The sequence below is a fragment of the Perca fluviatilis genome, chromosome 21 (genome assembly GCF_010015445.1).
Source record: "Perca fluviatilis chromosome 21, GENO_Pfluv_1.0, whole genome shotgun sequence".
NCBI classification, from domain to species: domain Eukaryota; kingdom Metazoa; phylum Chordata; class Actinopteri; order Perciformes; family Percidae; genus Perca; species Perca fluviatilis.
In genome coordinates this window covers 26499694-26511892 of record NC_053132.1, presented here as the reverse complement: position 1 = coordinate 26511892, position 12199 = coordinate 26499694, and the positions used below count along the sequence as shown (strand labels likewise).

Sequence of the window (12199 nt, the reverse complement as noted above, 5' to 3'; positions counted from 1 at the left end):
ATTAGCATTCAGACTCCAGAGAATGCAATTTGATTTCACCCAGGTGGAAAATCTAGGGCTATTCGCATTAGTAAATTTAGCATATTTATCTAAATAAATATGTAGATGGTAATGGAATATATCTGTTACAAGAGATCTCATTACATTGGGGAGTAGCCAAAATAGGTTTTCAAGTAATTTCATCTGGCCAGTGGTTATTGTAAACCTATATAGAGAAGAGAAGTTTAGCTGCTGTTAATCTGTCAGGTCCATATAAAATAGGATGAGAATAAAAACACAACACTAACAGTTTAACTGTTGTTTAATTTGTGCACATACATTGTTGTGAAGTCTCACATGTACAAATGGTTTCATGGTTTTACCTGGACAACAATACCATTGATCCATTTTAAGCCTCATAAGAATAGAAAACTGTAAAACTTTCTGCACATAGAGCCTTTGCATTATTTATAGTCAGACAAGAAATACATTGTATTTAATGCACATTTCAATGTAAATGTACCATATGGATATTTCTAACTTGTTACATGTTAAATAAAACACAAATACGTGAAAAACGCTTTACACTGCTGTTGCATTTGTATGAGGTTCACTGTAAGGTGTGCTGTGCGTTTGAATAAAAACATGCTTACAATTGTATGTAATTCATTGTATGTTTATGCTGTAACTATAGAGCACTCATAATAAATAACTGCTACAGATAAGTGGCCTGGACGTTTAAAAGAAGAAAAAAAAACATTAAAACATTCATAGCGGTGTCCGGTTAGCTCAGTTGGTAGAGCTTATGCAGAGGTTTATTCCTTGACACAGAAGGTCCAGGGTTTAAGTCCGACCTGTGAAGGGTTTCATGCATGTCTTCCCCCTCTCTCTCAGCTTTCCTCTCTAACAAAGGTAGAAATGCCCCCCAAAAAAAGTCAGATTCTTTGTACAGTACAGTAACAATGCATTTATTCCTTCGTCTCAATAGTCTGGTTTCTGTTCAAATGTAATTCATGTACTACATGTTGTAAAATACATTAAATAAATTTTGTTTTATTCAAGTGACCCAGTGGCCAGTGTTCTAGAGAAACACAGGAGCCGATTGACTTCTGGATACATAAAGGTTCGGGAGACTTTGATGACTTATACACAAGCATTTATTGATCTCGATCGAGTAGAAATTAAGGAAGAAGAAGGAAGGTGCATTTCAATGGCCCAAGCATGGTATCGTATATCTAGGTATCTTATTGACTCCCCAGTTAAAGACCTAGTTAAGGTTAATTTGGATCCATTATTGAATTGGTTTGTGCTCCCAAGCTGAATTACCTTATCCAACCCCCCTCCTCTCCATATTTTATGACAGGGGAATGATGATGACAGGATACCAAAGACATTTCTATGGGGAAAACATTTCTATGGGGAAAAAAAACAGACTACATTTTAATAAATTACAAAGACCAATTTATAGAGGTTTGGGTTTACCAAAGCTGTTGTATTACTACTATGCTTTTAACTTAAGGCATCTGGCCCACTGGTCACTTCCTCCTGAGAGAACCCCACCCTGGTATTGTATTGAGCAATCTGTTCTTGCACCATTATTGCCCTTACAAAGTCTGTCTGTCAAACTGTATTGTGAGACAGCTTGCTAAAACTAGTTCTTTAAGTTGTATGTGTGTAAACTACAAGGAGCAGCTTTGTTCTTATAATCTAATAATATGCCCTCATATTCCCTAAAAAATTTGCTATCAAAGCTTTAGTGCAGCAACTATTCTATATTAATGAATGTCCGTTACATTCAAGTCATTGCCAAATAAGATGATACAAAGCTAATTAAGCTCCACAAAAGTATGGCTATGTTAACAAAATGCAGCATGCTCGAGTGATGCATTTTTCGTCACCGATGAGAAAGGACAACAGCAGCTTTGAGCTTTGGAGACAAATAGGACACAAAATTACAAGATAATAACATCGTCTGAAGAGTTCATCATGTTTTTTTAATCCTCCGTGTCCTTGATTTGACGGGATAAACGCTACTAATAACTGCATGGAGGAGGATTGGGGGTGGTGTGCGATCACCTAAGGCTTTCGTCATGTGGATGCTCCGACAGTGTTTTTGTCATTACTTAGAATTCCTTATGGGGGCGACAGAATTTATGCACTATAGCTTTAATCAAATTTCCACAAACCAACTAACACAAACCTGGGGCTTTTGGGGCAGTTGCCACCTTTGCTGGTAATCCATCTCCGAATTTTTTTTTGTCTTAATTACTATTTAAGTATACCCCAATGTTTGTCAGTAACACTTTCCATGTTAGTTGATAACAGTACCAACAAGCTACAGGAGATCAGAACTCGCTTTCCTCCAGAATCTCCTCCATGGTTTCCCCGAGAGTCATATCTCCATCACTACTGGACAGGCTCTTCCTGGTGAGAAAGTCAAGCCCTGTTGTGTCACAGCCCTTCAACCCCTGACCTTTAACCTCTCCTAGTCCAAGCCCCACGTGTTGTCCATGAACAGCCACCTGAAGCAAGTGCGGATGTGTTGTGGAGGTGCCACCCTCATCGTAGGAGTCACTCTGTGGAGAGCGCTGTGGGCGGTGTCCTCGAGTGCACTTCCACATGCGCTTGAGGGGCACACCCCGAAAACAGCTCCTGACCTGGAAGTGGTTGGTGAACAGGAAAAGCTGCCAGCGCTTCTTCAGTTCAGCTTGAACCTAAATTTCAGTATAAATAAAAGTGTCACCAGTTATACCACTACATAAAAGCCCTATTTGCACGGGACTAGTATTACCTAGGGACCTCTTGTAATTTGTAATAAATGCAGAGGTCATCTGTGATCTTAATCCACTGCGAATTTGCCATGTCTGCGCTGCTACGTTGGAGTTTACCCCAGTGGACGAGAGGGTCGCCTCCCTACGTCTACGGGTTGTGGGGGGGAAAACTCTGACTGTTGTTTGTGCATATGCACCAAACAAGGGCTCGGAGTATTCGGCCTTCTTGGAGACCGTGAATAGAGTCCTGCATGGGGCTCCAGTGGGGGGACTCCATAGTTCTGCTGGGGGACTTCAACACACATGTGGGTAATGATGGAGAGACATGGAGAGGCGTGATTGGGAGGAACAGCCTCCCTGATCTGAACCCGAGTGGTTGTGCGTTGTTGGACTTCTGTGCTAGTCATGGATTGTCCATAACGAACACCATGTTCGAACATAGGGAAGCTCATAAGTGTACTTGGTACCAGAGCAGGCCAAAGGTCAGTGATCGATTTTATAATCGTTTCATCTGATCTGAGGCCGTATGTTTTGGACACTCGGGTGAAGAGAGGGGCAGAGCTGTCAACTGATCACCATCTGGTGGTGAGTTGGGTCAGGGGGTGGGGGAAGACTGGACAGACCTGGTTAGCCCCAACGTCTGGAGGAGGCCCCTGTCTGACGGACTTTCAACTCACACCTCCGGCGGAGCTTTTCGTGCATCCCTGTGGAGGCTGGGGGCATTGAACCCGAGTGGACAATGTTCAAAGTTTCCATTGTTGAAGCTGCGGTGGGGAGTCTTAGGTGCCTCAAGGGGTGGTAACCCTGGTGGACACCGGTGGTCAGGGAAGGAGTCTTTCTGGGATATGTTATCCCAGAGAATTCTGGAGGCAGTTGCAGGGTACCAAAGGGCCCGAAAGGCTGCAGCCTCTGCCGTGAAAGAGGCAAAGCAGCGGGTGTGGGAGAAGTTCGGAGAAGACATGGAGAAGGACTTTCGGTTGGCACCAAGGGCCTCAGGGCCATCCAATTTCTGTATGACCAAAACAAGAGCTGCGTCCGGGTTCTCGGCAGTAAGTCGGATTCGTTTCAGGTGAGGTTTGGCCTCCGCCAATCCTGTTTGTAATATTTATGGACAGAATATCAAGGCGTAGTCGGGGTGGGGAGGGGTTGCAGTTCGGTGGGCTGGGGATCTCATTGCTGCTCTTTGCAGATGATGTGGTCCTGATGGCATCATCGGCCTGTGACTTTCAGCACTCACTGGATCGGTTTGCAGCAGAGTGTGAAGCGGCTGGGATGAGGATCAGAGCTGAGCCATAAGACAAAGCTCTCGATCTACCGGTCAGTTTTCGTTCCTACCCTCACCTAAGGTCTTGAAGGCTGAGTCATGACCGAAAGAATGAGATCCAGGGTACAAGGGGCTGAAATGGGTTTTCTCAGGAGGGTGGCTGGTGTCTCCCTTAGAGATAGGGTGAGAAGCTCAGTCATCTGTGAGGAGCCAGTTGAGGTGGTTCGGGCATCTGGTAAGGATGCCCCCTGGGCGCCTCCCTAGGGAGGTGTTCCAGGCACGTCCAGCTGGGAGGAGGCCTCGGGGAAGACCCAGGACTAGGTTGAGGGATTATATCTCCAACCTGGCTTGGGAACGCCTCGGGATCCCCCAGTCGGAGCTGGTTAATGTGGCTCGGGAAAGGGAAGTTTGGGGTCCCCTGCTGGAGCTGCTGGAGCTGCTGACCCCGCGACCCGACCCCGGATAACCGGACAAAGATGGATGGATGGATGGATGGAGCATTGACATTATATGTTGGGTCAATAAATTTGCACAGGATTAAGATCACATACAACCAGAGTTTACCAGGTAATACTAATCCTGTACAAATAGAGCTTAAGTGTATACTGTAGGCATACGACTGGACAACATGGCCACCTAATGACTTTAGTCCAATATTTACTCTTCAACCCTTGGCTAAAATGTTGCTAAAATAACAAATGCTCACTACTAGCTGAAAACAGCTGCTGGCTGCTTTGGTATCCACCACCTCAGGAGAAAAATATCTCAATATTTAGCTGCTACTGTATATGCTCCACTATGTTCACTAACTTGTCTCTTTCCCATTTGGTGCTGGTCAGGCAGCATACAGTTTGTTTATAGGAACGTTTTTGCCAAAAGCAACTGTTTGCTGCTGCTGGAAGTTAGGTTTATTGAACCATTGTTAATATATAGAATATTAATTAGTGCAGCTTTAAAGTCTTAAACCAACAAATAACAATAAATAATTTATTTACCTTGTTCCTAGGCTTCCAGTTCATTATATCCATTATTATGTTCCTAAAACTTAAAAATCTGAGTATAAACAGAATACATTTACCTCACCATTAGCAAAACAGTACAGCACAGCAACCAAGAATCCCTGAAAAATGTTACACATATATATTATGGTTAATGTTTGTTTAGAACAAAATGACTTGATATGTATGTAATCAACATCACAAGTGTTACCTGAAATGAGCTGAGGGTAAGGTTAATGAAGTTCCTGGCGTAGCGACTGCTGCCCTCCACACATTCATCTATCAGCACAGTGAAGACCACTTCATGGATTCCCAGCAGAGGAATGAGTACCAGTGTTGCTCTGGCCAAGCTGAAGGGCATAAACAAAAACATACAGTGGTGCATAATTATAGACTGTTAGGGATATTCAGGGAAAAGGTTCATACAATTTATACTGGCACATGACTCAAAGAGCAAAGGACAAAATAGAAGACAAAGTAAAGCTTTGTAAATTTATGCATGAGCTTTCCTCTCGTGGTGACATATGGTAAAGAGGACAGAGCTTAAAGGCGTGACATTTGAATGTGTGCTGTATATGAGAGTGATTGACATTTAAGGTTTAACCAGCTGCATAAAGTACAGTTTAAAGACACCACAAGCCGTTAGTGAGTTAAGGTAGGGAAAAATACTACCTGTATCTGTAGTCTGTAAATTTCACTTGATCTGCTTTCAGCTTGGACAGCAGCAGCATCAGAATCTTGATGAATATGAAGAAAATGATCTGCAACACACATCCAGGGTAGATTTCAAGGAAATGCATCCGAAAATACTGCTGACTTAATGGTTGACAAGACTAAATGTGCATGAAGACATGCAAATAAGAACATCGGTCAATTACAAATTTTTACACTAAGAAATTAGCAATCGGTGATGCTTGTGACTACTACACTATACAACAGCTTCTATATCACATGTCCTCCCAAGACAGGAAACATTAAACGCAGTATGACAGCAGAACTTACCAGCACAGCTAAAGTAATCGGGCCCCTTATTATCCACCACAACCATTTGTTTACAATTGACCAGCACCTAAGTAATAAGTTTTAAAAGTCAAGCGGAGAACGGAGAGCATTTTAATTAATTTTGTTAATATGTTGTGAAATATGTATGAAAAACTTACTCTGTGTTTTCATATAAAATCTTTACCACTGTCCATGGTGTTACAAACAAAATAGGTGTTCCTAAAAAGAGAAATGCATATAAGCATAAGATTCAACATTTTACCCCAAACACACACACACACACACACACACACACACACACACACACACACACACACACACACACACACACACACACACACTTTATTCACTGTTTACCCCATCCTAGCAGCATGTATTTCTTCAGCAGACATCCCTTAGTCAGCACAGCTGTGAAGAGCAACGTGTGGAGGAAAATGGCCTCCACCAAGAGCCAGAAGTAGTTACAGGCCACAAAGTATTCCATGCACACTTTGGAGAATTTACACATCAATGCTATCTGTTGAGAAATATGTTGAATTAGTTTTGAAAATTGTTTGGCTGATTTACAGTTTTTTACAATCACTTTGCTACTAATTTCAGAACCTTGATGTCATTTTTCAAAACTCTAGACACAAAACTCAAAACGGTCATCACTTGTAACACAGGCTATCCAATGTTCAAAACATTGCATTGTGCATTCATATCTTTAAAGAAATATTGCACTTGCACAATCACTGGTTCAAAAAACTAATTTATTGTGAAATACCATTGAAACATTACTTTAGATCACCCACACACAAGCTACCCATAGTTTCACTGTGTCATCATTCGTACAATCATTAAATATTGTAGTACAAAATAGGTGATACATGTTCCATTATGGTACTACATATAAATATATCCCTGTAAAAGTACTGCAGTAGTAGAGAGAATACTACAGACCAATGTGGTACGAGTATATATATATATACACACACACACACACACACACACACACACACACACACACACACACACACACACACACACACACGGTCAAAAGTTTTAGAACACCCCAATTCTTTTTGTTTTTATTGAAATTTTAGCAGTTCAAGTCCAATGAATAGCTTGAAATGGTACAAAGGTAGGTGTTGAACTGCCTGATGTTAAAAAAAACAGTAAGGTTACCCAAAACTGAAAAATAATGTACATTTCAGAATTTTACAAAAAGGCCTTTTTCAGGGAAGAAATGGGTAAACAATGTAAAGCTGTTCTGCAGCAATGGAGGTTGATCAAGCTTTGAAAGTTGGTGCTACCAATTCCCACAGGTGTTCCAACTTTCCAACGGATTACTTACAACCCCTTCTGTTTGTATAAAAGTATTGTTGGAACACACTGTGGTACCATACCCTCGTGAGCATTATTTGAACAGTATTGTACTGCAGAAAATAGTGTGTTGCCATAAAAATGGCGAGAAAAAGGCAATTAACAATGGAAGAGAGACAGACCATCATAACACTTAAAAATGTTGGTCTTTCCTACAGAGAAATTGCAAAGAAAATGTGAGTACAGTATTCTTCACCATCAAAAGGCACTTAGAAACTGGGGGAAACTGACAGGAAGAGGTCTGGCAGACCCAAAGCCACAACAGAATCAGAAGACAAGTTTCTGAGAGTCAACAGCTTGCGTGATAGGCGGTCACAGGACAACAGCTTCAAGCACAGTGGTTGTAATAAGCAAGTCTCAGTTTCAACTGTAAAGAGAAGACTTCGAACTGCAGGTTTGATAGGTCGAGTTGCAGCAAGAAAGCCATTGCTAAGACGTCACAATAAGAAAAAGAGGCTTGTCTGGGCCAAGAAACACTGCCAATGGACTGGAAGAAGGTGTTATGGACTGATGAATCAAAATTTGAAATCTTCGGTTCATAGCAGGATTTTTGTACGCCGTCGAGTAGGCGAAAAGATGGTTCCTCAGTGTGTGACATCAACTGTCAAACATGGAGGAGGAAGCATGATGGTCTGGGGCTGTTTTGCTGGATCCAGGGTCGGTGATTTTTACAGAGTGAAAGGCACCCTGAATCAAAACGGCTACCACAGCATTTTGCAGCGCCATGCAGTACCTTCTGGTACTCAGGTCTCAAGATAATGACCCAAAACATAAGTCCAAGCTATGCCAGAACTACCTTAGCAAAAAAGAGCAAGATTGTAAGCTTAAAAACATGGAGTGGCCAGCATAGTCACCAGACTTAAACCCCATTGAGCTGGTTTGGGATGAACTGGACAGAAAGGTGAAAGCAAAGCAACCTACAAGTGCCACACATTTATGGGAACTTCTGCAACAGAGTTGGGAAGAACTTTCTGAAGAATATTTGATTTCCATTGTAGAAAGAATGTCAGCTGTTATATCTGCCAAAGGGGGCTACTTTGATGAGTCAAAAATTTAGAATACATTTTGGTTTATAAATTGATTCCATGATTTCTTTTTTTAACTAAATTTGTTCTATTCTTTCATTTCAGAGTACAATAACACATTGAACTGCATGAATTTCAATAAAAACCTGGAAAAATTGGGGTGTTCTAAAACTTTTGACCGGTAGTGTATATATCATCATCATATTCTTTATTCAGGACATACAAAAAAACGGTCCATAGCACAATACAAAACATAGCAAAAGGCAGAAAAGTGTATGTATGTATGTATGTATGTATGTATGTATGTATGTATGTATGTATGTATGTATGTATGTATATTTATTTATTTATTTATTTACTGTATTTACCCTTTATTTACAGTATCCAGGTAAGTTGATTGAGAACAAATTCTCATTGCATTCACATAGTTCCACATTCATACCTGGAAGCTGCCCATTACAACCCCAGTCTGATCTGCTGGCCACTGAGCAATATATATATATATATATATATATATATATATATATATATATATATATATATACAGGCCAAAAGTTTGGACACACCTTCTCATTCAATGAGTTTCCTTTATTTTCATGACTATTTACATTGTAGATTCTCACTGAAGGCATCAAAACTATGAATGAACACATATGGAATTACTGTATGTACTTAACAAAAAAGTGTGAAATAACTGAAAACATGTCTTATATTTTAGATTTCTCAAAGTAGCCACCCTTTGCTTTTTTGATAGCGCTGCAAACCCTTGGTGTTCTCTCAATGAGCTTCATGAGGTACACTGCATGAAAAGTGGGATTTACGTCCCCGTAAACGCCTGTAAACGGCCGAAAATCCCCCTAATTTTCGGCAGTTATCGACAATTTACAGGCTGCGAATGTCACGTTCGTCTGTGCCACATATTGTCGGAAACGAACCATCTGTGACGTATTGGAGAGCCCCCGAGAAGGGGTGTTAAAGGATCTAATTAGAATATGAATAGGCGCCTGGCCAGAGAACGTCTGGACTGGCTGAAATTTCATCACTCACTATTGGCTGAAACCACTACTTTTAAACAAGAAAAATCTCTCGTGATTGGTTGACAGGTCTGTCACGGGTTAGGTTATTGGTCAACCTGGGCCATTATTATTATAATAAAATTATATATATATATATATATATATATATATATATATATATACGGCTCGGAGCTGTTGGTAACCGGCAGCATTCGGTCTAAATTCTGTCCATTTAGCAGACGTCTGTGGTGCGTTGTCCTGTATGTCTATGTAGCGCACTTCCAAATGTCCACCTCACCCACAGCCAGCACACTCTGTCTCGCTTCCAGCAGCTGTAAAATCAATCAAGAAAGACAATCAGTACTGCGCAATGCACTGCTTACGGACACAACACATCTATGAATGCACCTGAAAAATATTCACATTAACCAAACGGATCTAGTCTTACCCTCTTTTCTTCTCGACCGACTCCGAGCTGAACTCTTCACAGCTTCTGCCCGCGATGCCACATCTGGTTGTTTCTAGCTGAAGTTCCTGCGTGCTGTCTCGTAATATGTCTTACAGGCAGCTGGAAAACAATTAAATGAGAGTGCCATGAATAAAAAAAAAAGTTACAGTAAAATTAAACAAGGAAAGATGAAAAAGTAAAAAATGTAAATCATGTAAGTCATGTAAATCTGGACCTGCAGACAGCTCCGAGCAAATATAGGTCACAGCCTCGTTATGAGGCAAGATTAGTCTGTAAAAAAAACCCGGTGAAGATCGGTATCTATGTCCTTATACAGAAAATTAATGAAGTTCATTCAATGAAAGCATATTCTTTAAATCTTACCCTTGCTCCGGTTAGTAGCGCCTGCTACAGTTTGTCTCCGAGTTGTGAAGACAGCGGACTACTTTCTGTAAATTACAAAATCAAAAAATACACTTTTATAAAACAACTCACCCGCTCAGCTCTGTAATGAATGGCGCTGAAAGCAGCCAGGCTGCCCAGACACACAGCTCTGTGCTGCTCGCGTTTAAACTTGGTGGGGTTTAAAACATTACTGCTAAGTCTAAGTAGCCTGTTTAACATCCAAAGACAGTCATTGTACGATCAAGAGTTAATAAACAGTACAGACTAGCTCGCCGTTTCATTAATAATCATATACATACGTTGACTTTTTCTTTCTGTGAGCGCATCTCTGGAGCCCCGGAGGTGATATGGAGAGAAAAAAACGCTCCAAATGTCTCGAACAACTCCTGTGTGTTTCCAAGTGAAGTTTGACAGAGTGTACAGATAACTCTTTTACCAGTTGTAATGTTTAAGGTCTACAACAATAGTATGATGTTTACGACAGTGACAGTTTGCGGTACAACTGCCGTCATACGTTGTGTATAGAATGTTGGCACTAAGCCCGCGAAGTTAGTTGGTCAGTATCCAACGGCTGTATGTACGTGACCTACCTGAATATGTTATCACAGTAAAGCATACTAACTACTCAACATACGTCTGGTCATTTTCAAACACCATAACGAGAACATCACATTGGCGACGAGGATAAAAAAAATAAAAAATAAAAAATAAAAAAGACGAAGAAAGGAACGTTGCTCACTGAAGCGGGAGGACGACAAGGAGCTAGCTAGTTCGAACGCTAACCTGAGGAGTACAACGAGTTGCCAAAACAGACGGAGAAGGAAAAAATGTCACTTGGGAATACTGTTGCTCTGCCAGCTTTTGATACCGAAACGGATCCGAGCTCAGTAGGACCACACTGGACAAAATGGATACAAAGGTTTGAGAACTATATTACAGCAGTGAACATTACTGGAGATGCTAGGCAGAAAGCATTGCTACTGCATTTGGCAGGAGAGCGTGTGCATGATATCTATGACACGTTAGCAGCAGAGCAAGATAAGTTTGCAGATGCTAAGCAGAAGCTAGGCACGTATTTCGCGCCTAAAAAGAACGTCCAGTATCAAGTATATATGTTCCGAAAAGCAGTGCAACAGCCGGGTGAAAATCTAGACACATACTGTACCAGACTACGCATGCTAGCAAAGAACTGTGAGTTTACAGATGTCAGCCACAAAATTAAAGCACAGTTGATCCAAAGCTGCAGTTCAACCAGGCTGCGCAGAAGAGCGCTCAGAGAGCCCGACGACAGCCTGGATGATTTTCTTGAATACGGGAGAACGTTGGAACTGTCCGAGCAACAAACAGCCGGCATGGAGCAGAGTGTAGCTGCATCAGTGAATGCAGTGCATCAGACCGGGCGAACAACTACCAGCCGACGCGCCGGGAGAGCCAAGCCCAACCTCCAATGCAGGAATTGCGGAGGAAAGTATCCACACGACGGAGACTGCCCAGCAAAAGGAAAAGACTGTAAAGCATGCGGGAAGCTCAACCACTTCGCCAAGCAGTGCAGGTCAAAGCAAAGAACGCCTGGAAAGGACTATGACACAAAACACAGAGACAACAGTAAGCAACACAGAATGCACAAGAAAGTATATAACATCACCAGCACAACACAGAGTACCACACAGGACTCGTCTAGTAGCGATGAGGCTTATGTATTTGCTGCCAGTAGCAACAACAATACTATTCAACCACGCACACATGTTAGGCTCAATGGTGTGAAGATTGCAGCGATGATTGATTCCGGGGCTGCAGTGAACATTATTAGTGAATCGGTCCTCAGTACACTGAAACCATGCCCAAAGCTTAGCCCAGCTGATATTAAGATATTTCCATATGGCAGCACTAAACCACTGCCCATAACCGGTGCATTTACATGTAGCA

At 41.6% G+C, this 12199-nt stretch overlaps 1 protein-coding gene across 1 annotated transcript in view; it reads right to left on the bottom strand.

Moving 5' to 3' along the window:
• Window positions 1–302: 302 nt before the first annotated feature.
• LOC120551734 (glucagon-like peptide 2 receptor) overlaps window positions 303–12199 on the bottom strand; it is a 78390-nt gene continuing 66493 nt past the window's right edge. The window contains exons 7-13 of the mRNA XM_039789275.1: window positions 6372–6531; window positions 6173–6233; window positions 6015–6081; window positions 5685–5773; window positions 5224–5362; window positions 5093–5134; window positions 303–2693 (exon numbers count right to left, since the gene is read on the bottom strand). Of these exons, the coding sequence (XP_039645209.1) occupies window positions 2325–2693; window positions 5093–5134; window positions 5224–5362; window positions 5685–5773; window positions 6015–6081; window positions 6173–6233; window positions 6372–6531 (927 nt within the window). The 3' untranslated portion in view covers window positions 303–2324. The remainder of the gene's footprint in view (window positions 2694–5092; window positions 5135–5223; window positions 5363–5684; window positions 5774–6014; window positions 6082–6172; window positions 6234–6371; window positions 6532–12199) is intronic.